Below are 20575 nucleotides of genomic sequence, written 5' to 3' on the forward strand. Positions count from 1 at the left end.
CAAATGCAATCGCAAATAAATTGCCAAACGATGCGAGGATTATAAACCAAAGCCTGACCACAAACTATGTAGTGGATATTCATACAACTAGTCCACAGGAAAGACTATTGATGACGAAAGCTAAATTGAGACCGAGCCAAAATATAATACATAAACGGCCAGATGATAAAACATATGAAACTTACAAGGCCCAGCCACTAAAGAGACGTAAAACAGATTGCAGTCCTACTGAGCCCATCCTGTGTTCGCAAAAAAGAAATGGCACTAAATTGAGCGGGAATGATAGACACCCAAACCAATTGAAATGCGACATAAGAAGTCGAATTAATTATATGTCAACGTCCGAACCTGACGACTCGAATATCACCGACACAGATTCCACCACTGACTCCTCGCTAATGGAAAGACAATTCCCGAAAATACGAAGCGGCCCGGGAGATCAGTGGAAACAGAGAAAAACTCCAAATGATGAGGAACAACGCAAATGGTGTACAAACCTAATAGGCCAAATTATAAATGAACTTCGACCAAACCTCACCTCTGCGCTGACAATCACGGTGGCTCCATTGATAAAATTATACGAACAACTGAACGAAACAAGTAAGGATCAAAACACGCTTATGGCTTTGCTGAACTCCAAAACAGTAAATCTAGAAATGGAAATTGCTGACATGAAACAGGCAAAAAATAATGTCAAGTCATATGAGCTAATGACAATGTTGCTTAAAGAACAAATGAAAACAAATGCGGAGGACAAAAGACTTCTAGCAGAACTGGCGAGGGAAGCGCTCCATATATTGAAAAACCAAGCGCACCTAACAACAAAGCAGAACACGATTGACTGCGAGCAGGAAACAATTGAAAATGTCAATAAAAACCTGTATCAAGAGGAAAGGCAAGGCTCGCTGGACCAACAAGACCTGATGAGGATCAACACTGTTGCAGACCGGAAAATAAAACCCTTCAAATAAAACAACGCAAGCTAGTACAATAATCAAAGTACTTGATCTGGACAATACAGAAAGTTGCGGACAGAAGAAATCAGAATGTATACATAAAGCAACAGAAATGGCAACGATAAGCTTCGGAACAGAAAATGAAATTGAAAACCATCCCTCTACCTCTACAATGCTATGAATGTAGCTGATTGGGATGATTCCCCAGAAGCTTCAGTAATTATAGAAGCAGTGGAGGAAGTGCCTGTAAACGCTGAGGATTCATCAAACGTGGCTCCCACGCCAGTAAACAAAGTGAGAAGCAAAGTTCCTCCAAGTGCATATTTTTCAATATTTAACAAAAAAAACCAAGGACCCAAGCCGAGCGAAAGCTGGCGAGGAGAAAAAGAATCCAAAGAAACAAACAAGAAAGACAAAAAATATGCTGAAACGGAAAAATAACCAAACAAGAAGTTCGACCAAATTCTTGAGAAATATAAAAAATCTAATTGCACTACTTAAGACAAATATAGATAAAGAAGATCAGATAGCTACTAAAGAAAAAAAAACGTGGAGGATAAACCGATGGACTCAGCACTAAATGGCAACTTACAAAATGCAGTTAATCGAGATCAGCAAAAAAGCGACGAAGCAGACATGATTGATCTGCTCGCTAATTTGTCAACTCATGACTCCGAGGTTAACGTTGAAGAGGAGACGAATTCCGACTCCCTTGATACCAACGTGGAAGTCCTGGAAGACTCCAAACACCTTGAAGTAGATAGAAGTAAGCAGATTGAGAAACTTCACAACAGTGTACAGGAAAAACGGATCTGTAGAATAATCACTCCGGAGAACAGAGGTAGTGCTGAAGTTATAAGCGCTAGCCGATCAGAACCTACTATAAAGCGATTCCAAACTATTAGTGAATGTTGGACTTATGAGGCTAAAACAATGCAAGTATTTGCCCTTGGCTCAGAAGATAAAACAAAAGTTACAGTGGTCGCAATAGATAAAGAGAAAGAAGTTGACCACCCACAAACTCAAGTAAATGAGCAACGGGAATGGAACTACGAACTTAACCAACAAGAACTGAGAGGAACAAAGAAGAGAACAACCTCGCCATCAACCATTAAAAACGAATCAACCAATAAAGAGACCGAACAGAAATGAAAATTACTGCCCGATGATTGAAAGAGTGATTTGTGGGACAGACAACTTGATACTAAATAGACACAATGTCCTTCAGTTGTTTAAACACATTCCACAACTGAGACCAATCGACACAGAGGATATCAAAACAGTCGAGTTCTTGAATGAAAGAAATATGGATCAGGTGTTACTACATATACACTCTAGAATAGTGAAAGATTTGATCTTGAACAACAAATTGGACCTAAACTCCTTGGGCTTTGATGTCTGTGAGATTCTTAAGGTAAACTTACCAAGAAGCCGAAATGAAAAGCTGCCAATTAAACCCAAGGAACAGATCAAAAGCAACACACAAATATACATGAGGAATGAAGAACACCAAACCGAGAAAAAGTTGTGTACAGAACAACGCGAGACAAATAGCTCAGAAATTAACCTTACTAGTGAGCGATACCTCCGAGAAAAACCACCAAAAGATGATATAAAAATAACTATCATACAATCTACAAAACAAAGATGAGGTCGGAGAAGCCCAACACAAAGAAACCAGAGAAGGGGAACAGGATAGGTGGAGCTGGCTGGCCGCAACTTTAAATAGCAAGAGAGAAAGCTAATGCCAAACGATACAGGAGGACAAGGAGATATCCTGCGGCTCCTGGAATAGCCGAGGGTTCTTGCATCTATATAATACGAAACTGAAAGAACTCAAAGTCTTAGACATTATTTGTTTACAAGAAACTTGGGTTCAAAAGGCACCAGTGGCCGTAAACTATGAAATTGCACTCAATCCTGCAATAAAACAAAACAAAGGAAGGCCTAAGGCAGGACCAATAACTGTGATAAAGACAGGCGGCCATTTAAAATTAATTTCATCCACAAACCCGTCCCCGTATGTTCAGGTGTCACAAGTACTTGTGGCAGCAGTGCCAAAAAAGATCTTGCACATAATCAACATATATTGGCAACATAAGGACCTGAATGATAGTGATTTCCTAGACCTGATCTGTGAAATCATTGATAAAATTTATGAACTGGAAAGGAATGCAAACATTATTCTTTGCGGAGGTCTAAACATGGACTGCTTACCTAGAAACAATCACACAAAAATAAAACAAATCAGAACAGCGACCAGTTTATGCCAAATTTCCGAAGTTTGGTCAGAAGAGATGGATGCCCGGAACATACATCTACTGAACGGTAACGTCAGAGGAGACATCCCTGCAAAACACACCTGGGAGAGAGAGGAAAGTAAATCTACATTGGACTACTTCTATATGTCAGAAAACATATTTAAGGAAGTAATTACATTAAAAGTGACAACTATGGATCAAAGCGATCACAATCTGCTGATGACATCAATAAAAGCAGACCAAGGAGGAGAGATCGACACCTGGAACCAGCCATTAACAGTTGCACCAAGTAGACAGAGGGTGCGTCTAGATGAACAGAAAATCAACAACCTGACAAGTGCACTGGTTGAGACCCCAAGGCTTCAGTTTAACGAAGAAATTGACTACAGCAACCTGCTCGAAAAATACACTGCAGCGCAAAGAATAAACCAAAAGTCGATTTATAAACACCAACATGTTTAAAATAGTCCAAAAAAAAAAGAGAACTACGCAAAGATATTCGAGCCTTAAAGACACTTGATGAAGAACAGAAGAGACTAAAAACTAAAACGCTCAAGAGGAGATATAGAGCATGGCTATCAATGCACAAACACAAAATCATGCAACAAGATGCTGAAGCAATGCTAGCGCTGATATCTACAAGAGCAGCAAAACGCTTCTGGTCCGTAATCAACAACTTAGAAGCACCACAAGGAGCCTTGATAATAAACACGGTGACTGAACAAAAGTGGATCGAACATTACACTGAACTGTTTTCGAAACAAAACATAAGAGGAGTGAGGCCGATGGATGATCTAACAGAGTGGGCACTTAACATCACGGAGGAGGACATTTTAATAAACATAAAAAAGCTGAGCTCCTCGGGAGCACCTGGGCCTGATGGCCTAACGAATGCTCATTTGAAGAATCAGCCTGAGGCTTGGGCAAATTTTTGCTACACTCTTTTCAAAATCATCCAACGTGAAAAGAGAGTTCCAAAATCGTGGAAAACAGCAATAATTGTCCCAATATTCAAAAAAGGGGACCGCTCTGAACCGAAAAACTATAGGCCCATCGCGTTGCTCGACGTGATTGGGAAAGTCTTCGCTAATCAAATTTTTAAACAGCTAGTAGCTTGGATCAAGGAGACAGAGCAATTTGACATCCGACAAACCGGCTTCGTAAAAGGAGTAGGATGCTCATTGAACTTGCTGATGATCAACATGCTAAAAATGGAAGCCTTGAAAAACAAAACAAAAAGGTATATATAGCGTTCGTAGACCTCGCATATCCATTTGACAGTGTTGATCGGCAACTGTTATGGTCAAAGATGAAGAAAAGGAACTGTCCTCCACACTTACTAAGACCAATAAAAGAACTGTATTCAGAGACATCGATTAAAATCAGGCTGAACGCGAAAGGCTCTCTATCATCAATAAGAACGGAAAGAGGTATTAAACAGGGCTGTCCTTTAGGAGCAACCATATTTAATTTACTGACTGCAGATGTCAGCAAAGACCTAAACCAAGTTAGAGCTTTTCCCCCAAAAATAAATGGACAAAATCTAGGTCACATGGTATATGCTGACGACATGGTACTATTAGATCAAACACTGATCGGACTACAAAGAAAGCTAACGGCTCTGAAAAAATACACAGACACAAATGGCTTGGTAATAAATACTAACAAAACCGAGATACTAGTGTTGCAAAATCTAAGAGGAGTGCCAAGCAAAAAAAGTATAAAGTACACATGGTCAGTAGGTGAAGTACAGCTTGCCCGTGTAACCCAAGCACAATATCTCGGCGTCACAATAAATTCTAACTTAACTGACGAACCAATGATAATGAACATCCGGAGAACGTGCACGATGTTGGGAGCCCAAGCTGCTACAATAAACAAAAAATACGGAAAATTCGGTCTAAAACCGGTGACAGAATTTTACAGAGCAAAGGCCATCCGACACTAATTTTTGGTGCAGAAACAATGTTGGGCTGCTCTTTTAACACCTGGACGTGGTGTGAAAACACATTCTGGTCAAGAGCACTACAACTGCCCAAAGGGGCGCCTGTCGCTTGCCTGCGATACGAATTAGGCCTTACATCAATCAACGCGAGAGTGCAATGGAATACTCTAGCTTTATATAGAAAGATTGTGGGAGCGGACGATCTCCCGCAATTTAAGATTCTAAACTGCCCAAATAAGTCATCAACTGATACCATCTTTACGCAGTGGAAAGCAAATTGTGAAAAAATGTTGGAGACCATTGGAACAAATGTGGAAACCTTAAAGCAAAATCCCAACAAAGTAAAGAAAAAACTATGGGAATGTGACTGGTGCGAAACATTAGCATTGAGGGCATCCTATAGACGCATGGAAGATGCTCCTTCGGAAGCAAGAATGCTCAACAAGATACCGAAATACTTGGACGCTTCCCTTGTCCAATAAGAAGAAAACGATTTCTTATGTTCTGTCAATCTGTTCAAGACCAAACAAGTACTAAATCTCTGGAATAAAAATAAAGAGAATGATGACTTGTGTCGATTTTGCCGATTGCAAAAAGAAAACATCTGGTCTTGAAATGTGCGTACTTCCAACAGGAGAAGGGAAACTCACTTAAAAAAGGTAACCATAGGGAGTAAATACCAAACGAATGATGACATATAGGCGCTACTACATGAAGGTCTAAACAGGCAACTAACGACATACCTGGGAGAACTAGAAAAAAAATTGGAACAATAAAACACAAATGACGAAGACTCGAAAGAGGGTGTAAAGAACTATGGTAGAAAGTGAGAACAGAATAGAACTGGAGAAACTGGAAGCCTGAGAGACAAATGTTGCCTGTTAACCATCGCAATTGTAAAGAAGGAAGTTCTGCTTTGTTTTTATTATTTTAAAAGTTCATAATGAGCTGAAATAAAATTTAAAAAAATAAAAAAATAAAAATATTGGCGTCTGATTGTGGTCATGTGCGTTCTTTTGTTAGTGCCTAGTGCGGCTCTAAGAGCGTTGTTTTGTAATATTTGTAGTTTTTGGATACTAGCTTTGTTAGCGCTACTGTAGAGAGCATTGCAGTAGTCTAATCTGGAGAGAATTAATGCTCTGGCCAGTATAATGCAGATATCGTTGGAGAGGAAGGGCTTGCCAGCACTGATGAGCTTGCACGTGTAGGCTGTAGTGGAGGCCAGGGATTTCAGTTGTTTATTAAAAGACATGGTAGCATCCAGGTAGAAATCTAGGGTTTTTACCTCCTTTGAGACTATGATATTGTTGCCATCAATGATGAAATAAGCGTATTGGTGACCTAGTTTGGAGATGTTAGAAGGGGTGCCAAGAATGATCAGCTCTTTTTTATGATTCAGGCATAGGCCGTGTGTGGCCATCCATGCCTGAATGATGAGGTAGATTCTATTCACCAACGCCAAGTCCTTATCATGATCCCTGGAAAGTGGGAGGAGAATCTGTGTATCACCTTTATAGTTGGTGTAGGTGATACCCAGAAGGTCCAGATCATCGAACAATGGCTTGGTGAATATGTTGTACAGAGTGGGGGACACGCATGAGCCCTGAGGGACCCCACACACGATTGGGGTGGGATCAGCCGCCGCTGATGAGGGGAATACTCTGATGGTTCTGTCGCTCAGGAATGATTCTATCCACTTGACAGCATCTGTGGAGAAGTGGGCTGCAGAGTCAAGGTGTCTGCAGAGGACCTTATGATCCACCAGATCGAATGCAGCTGAGAGATCAAGTAACAGCAGTAGTCCCGTCTTCCCTTTGTCTCTCAGCTCATCTATTTGTGTTTTCAAATCTATCAATACAGTTTCCGTCCCATGTAGCGGACAGAATCCAGATTGTCTGATCCCTAGGAGTTTATGTAGCTCAAGGTATTTTTGTATCTGTGAGTAGGCAACTTTGTCCAAGATTTTAAGTAAAAATGGTACCATCGTGATAGGGCGGTAGTTTGTGGCGATGAGTGGGTCTAGAGTTTGCTTCTTCAGAAGTGGGAGAACCCAAGATTGTTCGAGGTTGACTGGGACTGTGCCAGAGGCAAATGAGGCATTGATCAGCTTGGAAATTAATGGAGAGAGGTCCCTCGCAGCATCTTTTATGATGTGTGCTGGGCAGACATCTCCTTTGCAGTTTGAAGGTTTAAATGTAAGAAGCATATCCAAAGGTGATCCACTAACTCGTTTTGATTCTGAAAAGTATTTTTAAAGTATGTTTACATTGTTGCACAAATTGCCCTTTTAAAGAGTGCTCATTTAAAAATTGATGTTCATTAAATAAATAATTATAACTGAAAATTTGAGTAAGTGTTGCTTGGCTACTTGTATTTACGGATTTCATTTGTACAGCAATACAGCTCACATGTATCCATCTTGAGATAGGCCTGGTTGCTCAGTCACACTACCAACTTGTGTAGTACAGAACTATACCAAAAGGTGGGTTACCTAATACCAAGCAGATAAGTGTTGTGTAGTCTCACACAGCGTGACTATCAATTCTTACCCAACAGGTGCGACTTTGGGAGCTTTATGGAGAGACTTAGTTGCTGCAGACACTGGATGGTGGCTATTGTGTTGACTTTTGCCAGTGGATAGGAGGGGGTCTCTCACCAACCAGTCGTCTAGATATGGGTACACGTGGATGCCCCTCTGCTGCAGGTGTGCCACCACTGGTGCAAGGCACTTGGTAAACACCCATAGAGCAGAATGCAGGCTCAAGGGAAGGCCCTTGAATTGATAGTCCCCTCCTGCCAACACTAAGCGTAGGGAGCGCCGTTGTGAGTGGCGAATAGGGATGTGAAACTAATAGTCCTCAAGGTTGAGAGATGACAAGAAATCTCCTTGCTGTAGCTGGGACAGAACTTGTTGCAGTGTCACCATATGGAATATTTGTGCCTTTAGGAATTTGTTGAGCACCTGTAGATCTAATATGGGCCTCCAACCCCCTACTTGTTGTGCAGTGCCTTTTTCGTTATCAGGAAGTAGCAGGAGTAGATTTCTGTGCCCACTTCGTCCTTTGGCACCTTCTCCACTGCCCCTTTTTCTAGCAGAGCTTGCACTTCTTGCAGCAGGAGATATCACAACTTCTCCAACTTGTGTGAGGAGGAATGTCTGGTAGAAGGTCTACAAACTCCAGCGAACGACACTGCTGGAGAAGGGATAGCACCCATTCATTGGTCATGCTGTTTCTCCATTCCTTGACGAATCTTGGCAGTCATCCTCCCACCAGGGCGCTGAAGCGGGATACCGGGCCCCTGGGTTGGTCATTGTTGCTAGCCAGACTGGCCCCTAGATTGGGAGGAGCCACAGCAGCACTGCAAACTGCTGTAGGAATTATTTCTATACTGGTCCCCAGAGTACGGTGTCTTGTAGGAAGACAAGGATTGGTATGTGGGGTGGGTTTCCCGCAAGTTCTTCCATAACGCCTTTTGCCAATGCAAAAGGACTGGCGCCTTTGTTGTAGCATGCCCAGAGAGCGAGCAGTCTCAGTGTGTGTTAATGGACTGTAAAGGCTCATTCACCTTTCTCCCAAAAAGGTATTTTCCATCGAAGGGTATATCTACAACCAAGGACTGGACATCAGGTCGAAAGACTGTGGCCTTGACCCAAGCTTGCCTGTGCAGGACCACTCCATTCCCAAACTGGCCATGAACATGATGGCATGGTCTGATGCCAATTCGCCCTCACAGAAGATGTCCATAGCGTCCTGTTTCTTGTCATCCGGCAGAAACTCTAGTACGGGACCCATCTTGTACCACAAATCGTGACCATAACGTGCGACGAAGGCCATTGCATTTTCTGTCCCGATAGTCGTGGCTGCAGTGGCAATAATTTTCTGTCTAAAGACATCAATGCATTTGGCCTCCTTGTCTGGGGGAATGGAGCAAGACAACGCTGTATTAGCCGACCTCTGGCTGACAGGAGCAGAAACAACAGTGTGACATAGGTTGGGTGTAGAGGCAGGCGGGAGCGCTCTCCCGGGCACTGTACTTTTTGTCGAAGCAGTCCGTCTTTGCTGGGGCTGTAGTGGGATGCGCCAAGATGACCAGGCCGTCCTCCCAGACACAAACAGCGGAATAGACAATCACTGATTTTCTGCCCTGTTCTCTGCATTGATACAGTACACTGTCCTTGTTCGGCCTTATCTTGGCCGCCCTGTCCACAAGCGCATGGAAGGCCCCTACCTCATCAAGGGGCGAGTCTCTGATCGGAATATTATCCGGTTCCACATCGGCCGCGATGATATCTTCAAATTCGTCAGTGTGGGACAAATGTGTGGATGCCACGTACCCGAAGTGGATGGGATCTGTGTCCTTCCCTGTATGGGACAGTTGCTGAGGCCTTGACTGGCATTCACGCCTCCTGAAGGCAATGGGGGCGGTGGGGTGGAATGTCATCATCCCTGGATGGGCCAGGGACATCAGAGTGAGGACGTCTAGGCTGTACGAGAACTGGAAACGGTGCCGGAAGCCATAGTTGCAAAGTTGCCACCAGTATGGTTAAGGTGGTTAAAATGTCCAGTGACATGTCCCTCTGGGGAGGCAACGACTGAGCTGGCTGCATGAGAGGTAAGTCATCCTCTGTAGATGTGTGCAGGGGTGGTAATACTGGCAGTCTGATTAGACTCGCCTCTCCCGGTTGGGTACTAGATTGCCTTCTAGGAGGTGGTGTCCTTCGTGATGGGGAAGATGGAGATGATATGATGGCCTCTTCATCCAGCTACTGTACACGCTCAGAGCAAGAGAGACTTGGCTCTATATAACGAGGGTCCCTTCTGATAGTACGGCCACTCCAAGATTAGGGTACGATGCTCGTGGTCGAGCCGCCGGTGCTGACACTTTTGCTGGTGGGGTTGTCGGAGACGTCCGTCACTATGGCAGTGGTGGTAATCAAGTGACATGCCACAAGATTTCCTTTCGACGAGGCTGTCACAGTCATTGACGTGGTTGGCAAGTAGCATGCCTGCTTGCCGTCGTGGTTGTCAACATTGACAGTCTAGTTGGCGGGGTGCTGGTGGTCATCATTGATGGCTTTAGCATAGACCTCCTGGAGGGAGGCCTGGGCGTCGTCGAGGACTTACTCAGAGCCGATTTCAAAATGCATAGCATTTTGGTGCTGAACTGCCCTTGTGGGTGGGACAAAACTGATTATCAAAGGCTGCAGTGAGCTAAAACGTGATTGTAGATCCTCGTGGGTGGAAGAAATTCCATAGAACAAGGTATTTGACCCATGTTCGTTCTCAGTCGAAGGGCTCCCACACTCCTTTGTAAATGTGTAAAACATGGGGCTTCATCCCAAGTAACCCAGGGTAATCCAAACGTGGACCCCGTGCTTACTGTGCTGAGAGAGGCACAGCGTCACCTAACGGATGAGGCCCGACTAGCCCGAAACACTTGCTTGGGGTTGCTGATGGTACTCTTGTTCAGAGGAGAATAGCCTAGCATTTCGGTTCTTGACTGTCTTGTGGGTGGGACAAAGATGGATATGCAAATCGATATTTCTCCTCTGTGAAGGGTGCAGTGAGCTACAACGTTGTTGTAGACCCTCCTGGGTGGAAGAAATTCCATTGACCTATGTTTGTTCTTAGTAGAGGGGCTCTCACACTCCTTTGAGTATGTGTACTCCCTATTTTCATTTTTGGGGACCGTTTCCCTATTTTTAGACAGTAGAAGTGTCCCATACACCCCTTATCTGTAGAACTGAGGTTAGTACAGGCCACTCAAAGGCCACTCCTTTTGAGGGACTTCACTCTAACAGGCCGACAGGCTAAAAGGAGGAGTTGTGAAGATTATCAAATAGATAGTGGGATTATGCACATCTTAATTAAAGGATTCAATCTGTAAAACACCCTTAATTCAAGGCAAGTGGCTTGTTGTGGAGTGCTCTATATTGGATACATTATCCACCGTAATCGTATTACATATGATTGTATCTACTTAGATTCACATGCTATGCATAGTACGACAACTAGTGGTAGTCGCAGAATATTAAGATTTGTTTTTGAAACTCAAAAACAGACATCGACAGATCGTGTTAATAATACTATCCCTTGTGTGACGTGTACAGTACCCATGGTCCTTCATGCAACAAGACCCCTCAGATTGTTTATTTCTGACATGAGGTTGCATGAAGTGTAGTGCGAGTACAGATGTGATAAAGCAGAAACAGCGATAGACCAGAAAACATCTATACACCTTCGACTGCAGTAAGGGAGGAAGGGTGGGTGCATGTGAATCCAAGTAGATACAAACAACAGAAATATGATTACAGTGAGTAAAGTATCCCTTCTGAGGTTTATGGGTCTGCTTAGATCACATGTTCTGCATAGATTAGTGAGTAGTATCTGGAGAAGGAGGTGGGATGTGAGAAGGTACAGTGGCAAATCGATATTTTAGAACCCCTTGTCCCATCTGTGAATCTGCTTTAGAGTGAGTGTCAATGCAATAATGCTGTGTGAATGTATGAACGGAACTCCATGTAGCAGCTTTGAAAATGGTGTCTAGGGGGAAGTTTGCAATGAAGGCGAAAGACGTTCCAGTACCTCAGGTACAGTGAGCCCTGGGAGTGAAAGGTAAATCACTTTTGTATAGGGATTAGCAGAGCTGTATGCACTTGACTATCCATTTGGAGATGGCGTTCTTTGATATGCGATCGCCCTCTCTCCCAGGTGCTATGGAAACAAAGAGCTGAGCTGTTTTCTTTAGGGATTTAGTTTTGTTCATATGGCAAAAGACCGCCTTCCATACATCAACTGTATGGAGTGTGTAGGCTTCGTTCTGCCGGGTTAGATGGATTTTGAAAGAAGGTAGGAAGTTCTATAGATTGATTAGCATGGAACTTTGAAATTAACTTCGGATGTGTTCTGATGACAACTTTGTCTTTGTGGATTACGAAGAAAGGGCCGTGTACGGACAAAGCCTGTAGCTCACGGACTCTCGTTTTATAGAGGTGATGGCTACTAGGAAAGCAGTTTTTTTAAGTCAGATGCTTTAGGCTGGCCTTGTGCTTAGGCTCAAATGGAGGAACCATGAGCTTGGAGAGCACGATAATAAGATCCCAACCCGGGGGCGGGTTAGAAATGGGAGGGTATAGTCTCTTTACCCCTTCCATGAATGCTTTAATGACAGGAACTTTCTACCAGGACACCTTGTTTTGCGAAGTGGTGCAAGCTGACAGGTGAACTTTGATGGTGAATACTAGGCCGTAGTCTAGTAGGTAAAGCATGTAATGTAGCATGTTAGCTGGGGAACATTCTACTGGGTTTAGGGTTTGTGGCCTGCACCATATCACAAATCTCTTCCACTTGAAATAGCGGTGCCTGGTGTTGGGTTTCTGTGCCTCCTTTAGGATATCCATACATCTTTGTGGAAGATTTAAGTGCCAAATTCTTCGTCTTCAGGAGACACACTGCCAAGTTCATAGATTGAGGACAAGCTTGGTGGAATGCTTCCTTGTGTTGTGTTAGCATGTTGTAGGGGCACGGAAGCTTGATTGGGTGGCACATCGCCAGTTTGAGTAGAAGTTATTGTTAAAGAAATTTGTACCACGCACTGTCACCAACGGAATTGGTCTCCAGGCGCTCAGGCGGATCTGCAAACAAAAAGGTGGGGTGGGTTAGTAGGGTGGAGAGGGAGTAGGAAAGTGAGAAAGGTGATGTCCTGTTGGCAGCTTCAGTTCGGTTTACACCGTGCGCTGAGCTTGGGTGTGAATATCGGATTGATGTGAGTCCTCGTGTGTTTGTTCTTGTGGTGTGGTGAAGTGCGTGCGGTTTGCTGTGCAAGAAGGTGGTTGTGTGGATATTTGTGTGAGTTAAGTATGCAGAAATTTGAGCTTTTACGTTAGTGTGTTATATGTCTTAGTCCTTATAATTCTTTTTCTATGTATCTGGTTGTCCTATGGATGAGGCATATTCTCTCTTTTTCTTCCCAGTCTGTCTAATTGTTAGGAGTGATGGCGTGGCAAGTTCCCAGCTGTGTTATTTTCGACCTTTGTGTACCAGGTTGAGGCACACCAGGTACCAGATGTGGAAACCAAGGGTGTCCCGTCCACATAGGAGTAACCAGGATTAGAGTCGCTTGTTCCTGGTGCATCTTGTGCACAATCCTGCCGAGGAGTGGCTTTGGAGGAAAAGCGTAAGCAAATTTCCTTAACCAGTTCATCCATAGGGCATACCCTATGGACCCTGGTTGGGGAAACCTGGACGCGAAGTCTGGGCATTGCACGTTTAGGCTTGTGGCAAACAAATCTAATGGGGATGACCCCACTGGGAGAAGACTCAGTCTAGGATATCTTTGTTGAATTGCCACTTGTGTTCTTCTGGTAGAGGGTACCTGCTTAGAGAGTCTGCCAGAGCACCGAGTTCCCCTGAAACGTGTTGGAGGTTAGGAACATGTTCCACTGGAGAGCCCACTTCCATATTTTCAACTAGGTCCTTACCCATAGATTGGATGCTCTTAATCCAGTCTGTTCCTCTTGCCCCTGGTCCGACCACCTGATGGTCTGCTTCACAATCAGTCTCCCTGTGGCTCCAATTCAACTGGACAAATTGCCTAGAACTACAAATAAATCTCTGAATCTTAGGAATATGTCGGCAGCCAAATTTATTGAACTGATCAAACCCAAACTTCTGCATCCCGACTCATTTGGGACTGTGGTTGCTCCATCTTTTGGCAGCCGTTGCTGAAGTTACTGAGGTGTTAGCCCCTGAGAAAAGCAACGTCATCAAGCCTGAGACGATAAGAAATGCCTGGTTTAATGAAATTGTGTAAGAATCCAGGTCGATGAAAAGATCTTGTGATAGAAAATTGCGCAAAAGCTCTACTCCCAAAACCCTCTTGAAATACAAAACCGCTGTGAACTACAAAAAAGTGTCAGAGGAAAAAATCTAAATATTTCAACACACGAATCCATAATGCCAAATCAAGATCTCAGGAACTTTAAAAGTAGAAGTGAAAAATACCACCACCCATAACATTAAGCGCGATTCCACTTGGTGTCAAATCCAAGAGGATTTTCGCAAAAGGATTCTTAGCCATAAAAGCACCATCCAGTTGAAACAATGTTCAGTTCCTAACAGCGCACAGAGACTGCAATCCTTAGGACAGTTAACAATCTGAAACCTACCTCCTGTAAGAGTGACATTTGACCGGCCACTAGTCCTAAAGAAGCCATTTCGTTTCTTATTCCGTGGATTACAAGGATGGTCCATCTTTCAGTTACAGAGGGTGTGGTGCCGACCTCCCTTAAAGAAGTCTGGATAACCCCCTATTACGGAGAATTCTCACTTATGGCTAATTTCCCTTACCTATAGAGTCCCCCAGCAGCTTTGCTGGATTTGAAGGGTTTATAGCTTTTTACCTGCTAAGAGTGAGACTCTTTTTCCCACTCTTAGGCATCTTTGCTATATGTGTTCTAGGCTATTTTTGTGTTCAATGCCTATGGGATCTTTTCTCTCACCCATAGGAACCATCTTTGTGCACATGTGTTACACAGCACCCTCCCTGCAGTGACACAAGGGTGTCGTAGCGACCCCCAAAACATAGACTCCATTCCCTGGGACTGACTACTGTCCCGCAGGGCATGTAAAGTCCCCATTGACTTTACTAGTCAATCTCTATGAACTAAACCAGTACACCCCATCTTAATATGGAAGTACTGGAAGGGGTTAATAGTTTTTCACCCTATGTTAATTTTCGAGAGGGTACCTTAAAGTCCCCCTCTACAAAGTTTCTGGCTGCTGGCAGTGGTTACTACCTTTTATATTCGACCACAAATATTTTCCTATGGGATTTTCCCATTGTTCGAGGCGAATACTTTTACTGACAGCCTCTAACATACCACCAGTTTATTTTATTATTAACTTTACTCCGGTAGGTTTTATTTACCAGAACTTTCATATAACTTCTTTCTCAAGTCTTACTCTATATTCCTAACCCAGGTCGGGGATCCTTTGTTTGCTCTTTTGGTGGGCTTCTGCCCAGAAGCCCTCCTCTCGGCGCCTCTGAGTCTGTTTGGGAGGGGGAGTAGAACCCCTGGACAGAGTTGCCACAGCAACTCAGGTCGCACTCTAACCTGATAGGCTGGAGGGTCTCCCGCCAAGGTGACCACTCCACTGTGTGAGTGACAGCTAGGCTGTATGAATGGTCTCCTTCTGCATAAATGCAGGGTCCTGAGGACTGGAAGAGCAAGACGTCGCCACTGGAACTACGGAACCGAAGGGGAGAGAAGCCAGAGACATCTTCAGCATCTACACCACCGGTGAAGCCCTGCCGGATCGTCTCACCACTTTTCTTCCACACGACGACAGGAGATCTTCAGCGAAAGAGCCTCCTTCCCTTGAGCTGGTGGGGTCAACCAGTTCACCTAACACTTCCACGGACCTGCCTTGGTCGAATCGACAGTGCCCAGCACTTGGAGACCGGATAGCCAGGCAGCTATCGACCCGGACTGTGATTAAAAGGAGCGTACCTTTTAAACTTCGTTTGGCAGCACCAGGGCTGGTTTCATCCCTGGGTAGTGCAGCGATTTTAACCTTCCTCCACGACGCGAGCCTCTCTTCCTCTGTTGGATCCCTCGACCTGCAGGAACTACCAGGAACAATGCCACCGCAGGAGGCACTTCTTCACGTTTAAGGTAAATTGTTCCGCCAGGCCACCCTTTCTCCGTAGTAGCCCTAAAGGTGTTTTAAATCCTTTAACTACTTGTGGGGTCAGCCGCCCTCTCTCTTAACATTGTCTTTCGCCTCGCAACTACCTTTTCAATATTTTTCTACTAAAGACTTGACTGCAGCTACAAGAACATTTTTGCTCCTAAGCTGTTGGCTCTGTACCGCTGACTCTGGCTCAGGCCTATTGACTCTGGCTGATTTGTTAGATCTGCTCTCACTAGATTGGTTTTCAATGAGAAATGTGTGGGTGCGCCTAAATCTTCTAAACCCCTTTTCCTTCCTACTGTTTTAACTTGTGGAGTGCCATTTCGCTCAGTTTTCATTCACTTATCTTTTGGCTAAAGTGTTACTGTGCATTACTTGTTCACACAACTTCAGGGAACTCTTGCTAGGGGGTGTCTGAAGATATTTCGGTTTAACTTGTGCTTTCCCTCCCGAGTGCCATTTGTAGTTGGTTTTCACTTTGCCGTTTTGCTCAGTTTTCACTCTACCGCAAACTTGTCTACAATTAAATAGGGAGTTGTATATGCTTTTCTTTTGACTAAACTTAACTTACTTTATTAACTGTGATCTATGTGTTGATTTAGAAGTGTATAAAATAAATATATATTCTCTTTTTAATACAAAGCTTTGGTCAGTGTTTCCTTGCTACATACTACTGTGCTACCTATTGTGTCAACCCTGAATACTGCTCATCTCCCTCTTGAGATGAGTCTGACTGCTCAGCCACAGCTACCAACTAAATCTTTGTGGTACAGACTGATACCAAAGGGGATTTATTGTTCTCACCTGTTGTCCTAATCTGGGGTAGTGCTCCCTAAGGGAACTGCCCTGGATTCTGCCCAACACTGCCGACCTCCCTTAAAAAAGTCTGGATAACACCCCTACTGAAAAAGAGCTCACTTGACTCCTCATAGCAAAGAACTATCGACCTATCACCAACGTCCCGTTTTTATTATAAATCTTCGACAAAGTGGCCCATCTCAGGAATTCTTGGAACGGAATGACATCCTGGGCATGCATCAGTCTGGTTTTCGAGCCTGACACGGGACTGAGGCAGCCCTCCTGGACTTGAAAACCACCTTGGCCAGCATTGTGGATTCAAGCCATCCTGCACACTTGATGCTCCTAGACCTCTCAGCAGCCTTCAACCTGGTCTACCATTCCATTCTTATCGACAGGTTGAAAGGCCTTGCAGGCTGTTCCCAGGGTGTTTCGGACTGGATAGCATCCCTTCTTGGCCCCCGGGTGTCAAGAACAGCAGTAAAAGATGTGCAATCACGCTAAAACATCATTAACCCAGAGTTCCAAAGGGCTCATGCATCTCCATAAAGCCACTTCTGGACCTACTGGACCACCGGGGTCTCTGCTATACTAACTATGCTGAAGACAACCAGGTGGTCTTTGAACTATCGGGGAACTACACACAGGAATCTGAAGCCCTTAATGTCAAAATCAAGCTATTCAGTCCTGGATGATTTCCATTTCTCAAGCTCTCAATGACACCAAAACGGATCTTCTCATTGTGGCCACTGGCCAACGACTGACCAAACTTGCCCAAACTTGACCCCTTATAGAAAAGCTTTGATATTGCAAACATTCAGGCTCCAGTATCCACCAACGTCAAGACACTTGGTATATATCTGATGCAGAACTGAACATGAAAACCCATGTATCCCACACTCTAGCATTATGCGGGTATGTGGTCAAATGCCTAAATCAAATCAGGCCGATAACAGATCTATCCTTGCCTCGGCATTAGTGAATTCAAGGCTTGATTAGTGCAACAGTCTTCTGACTGGGACGGCCAGGGCTAAATCGACAGGCTTGTTCAAACCAGAGCAGTTTGCGCCATTTCCGGCCTCCGCAGACATGATTGTGTATCTGACTCCAGGAGGGCACTGCATTGGCTACCTGTGGCTCATAGTTTCTCCCATAGGTTTCTGACCCTGGCCTATAAATGCTGGACTTCTATTGCTCCTCCTTATCTAACGAACAGTTGCTCCCCGACCACCAGGCTCGGACACTTCGCTCAAGGGACCATTACAAATTCAAACCACCCTGCTTCAAACTGACCAAATATGATGGCTCTAGCTTCACTGTCCGGGCCCTTATAGAGTGGAATGCTCTACCACTCGCAATAAGAACTACAGACTCCCTGACAGCCTTCAAGAAATAGTCAAAACGTACCTTTTCTGTCAGACTCCTGCTATCCTTCTGACTTCCTGATTACTTGTTTGTCCTGTGCTCCAGTGTTCTGTTGTCCGTGCGCCCCCTGGCCCGTTGGCATGTGGCGCAAAATAAGAAAATAAATACATCTCCAATTCATTAATTCATGAGACTCTGGGATTTGTGATTGGTTTCAATTATTGCCATCTATGCATCTCTCTGTTTACTTAAACGTCTCCAAATATTGTTGTGCATCTTCCTGATATAAGAGAATAATATTTCCCCAACACAAACTCCATCACCCTACAAACGAAACCTTAACACCCTACACTACTACTTCACATCAGTCACTAAATATTCAGTAGAGGACATGTATGCTAGCCTTAAAAGAAGTGTTCTGAAGTAGTGGTGAGGGGTGCATTAAGCTCTCGTTTGCCATTGAGGAAGTTTGTGTCAGGGAGACACTACATTTGGACAATGCTCCCCCATCCTTTGCAGACTTCTTTTTTTGTTGGTAGTAACCTTAACTGGTTTAAAAAAAACTTATTTTGTTCACACTCGTATATTTGTTCATTTAGAATGAATAAATGATGACTTTGGTCACTTTCGAGCTCATGGCCCTCAAAGAATGATCAAATCATAGTCCAATTGAAATATTGTGTACTTTATGGTTGAAAAGGGCTCTTAAATAAATCCCCCATGCATCACTTTTCCCGAGAGTGGACGTCAAAGACGTGCTGATTTGACGTTTTACTCATGGTTTATGGGTAGAGAGTTTATCAGATACCAAGAAAGGCCTGGTTGGGTGGCTGCCATGGCCCGGGTGAATCAGTAAGCGCACCATCATAGCAGCTTTATCTACATGAATGAAGCCATTCGTTGACTGCCTTACCCTTTATAGAAGCTGAAGATAGTCCGAAGATACTCTGACGTCACTTCTCCCACGAAGACGGAGGGAATCACAATTTGCTTCTTAATTTCTTCTGTTAGGAGAAACAAGAGGCCTTGTTACATACATCTGGAATGGAAAGCACCACAAGGCATTCAAAGGTGGCATCACTGGGACTGCAGGAAACAGACCTGCCAAGCTGCCATCTGTACTCATCCATGTCCAATCCCAGATTAGTGGATGGGTGTAACAGGCGACTTGCCAGAGGAAACAAGCTTGCTACATAGTTCTGCAATGAAAAGCACAAGGCATTCACAGGAAGCTGCACTGGACTCTTCGTGCAGTAGAGCTGCCCAGCTGGCCACCTGGCCACGCGCCTGACTCAGCCTGGATTAGGAAATGGGTGCAACAGGTGGCTTTCAGTGATAAAAGAGGCTTGTTACATAGAACTGGAATGAAAAGCACCAAATGGCATTCAAAAGTGGCAACACTGGGGACTGCAGACAGCTGGCCACCTGCACTCATACACGTACATGCCCAGATTAGTGGATGGGTTTAAAAGGTGGCATGTCAGAGTAAATGAGTGTGCCACAAGCATAAAGCAGCAAAAACAGTGTCCAGTGATAACGTCACCGACAAAAAGCCCACTGCCAAACATGCCATTAAAATAAATTCCCTTCTCTGTGCATATATATGTGGAGTGTGGGTTAGGGTAATGTATTGTAAGGGGAGTATGGGGGAGGGTGGGGGGAAGTCTACCCCCCTACCCCCCTGCATATAAATACTTTGAAAAGTGCAGAAACAAACCAACTGCATTTTTAGGACGCAAGATTTTTCAGGCGTCCATGTCCATATCACAGACGAGGGCACACCGGCCTCATTTTATTTATCTATTTATTGTTCATTTATAACACGCTTCATACCAGCGATTGGTCTCTAAGCGCGGGATTGGGATTCGTACATGTGGTGTGCGCATTTTCTTGCTTCCAAGACAAACGTGTTTACCCCAAGCTATACTTTTGTGTAGCCAATGATTTCCATCGCAACCCAGGCCCAGGCAAGGGTGTTGTTACAACACAAGTTGAGGGGTTGTAATGATGAGCCAGGAGACCAGGTTGGGTTAAGAGACTTTAGTGGGTTTGTGGTACATACGTCACAGGTAATAAGTTACAGGCAGGATAAGTACATAAGGGAGGGAAGCATCCACCGGTCCCCCCTCTGTTCAGATCATTTTCCAACTGAACAGGGAGAACCTTGGCACTCGCACCAAAACATTCTAGATGGAACACTATAATACAAGCATTCCAGGCACAGGCTCACATATACTTAGGAAACAGCTAATGAACCAGGATAGGTAAGACATAACAGGTGTTCACTTCCCTTCATGGAGCAGTGACTGTCCCCCACCTGTCCCCCGGGCAGCCGCATAGAGATAGGGAGGGGCGCTGCTCCTGTCAAATAAATGTGCTGTTAACAGGAGGTGGGCTACACATTTCTGACCTTATTAACTGGACAGACACAAAAGGGGATGGGGATTTTATAGGGATCCCAACAGGAACCCCTCTTTATTTATAAAATCAAGTAATCCCATGTAATCCCTAGTTAAACATTTCTAATCCCTCATTCTCGTCCTGTAACTCCCA

The 20575-nt window shown here is 44.3% G+C and overlaps 1 protein-coding gene across 1 annotated transcript in view; it reads right to left on the reverse strand.

Moving 5' to 3' along the window:
- Positions 1–20575, reverse strand: part of RNF167 (ring finger protein 167) — a 548009-nt gene that overhangs the window by 273806 nt on the left and 253628 nt on the right. The window contains exon 6 of the mRNA XM_069643794.1: positions 18936–19026. Coding sequence (XP_069499895.1) covers positions 18936–19026 — 91 coding nt within the window. The remainder of the gene's footprint in view (positions 1–18935; positions 19027–20575) is intronic.

The sequence above is a fragment of the Ambystoma mexicanum genome, chromosome 1p, assembly GCF_040938575.1.
Source record: "Ambystoma mexicanum isolate Mex_15411 chromosome 1p, UKY_AmexF1_1, whole genome shotgun sequence".
In the NCBI taxonomy this organism is placed as follows: Eukaryota; Metazoa; Chordata; class Amphibia; order Caudata; family Ambystomatidae; genus Ambystoma; species Ambystoma mexicanum.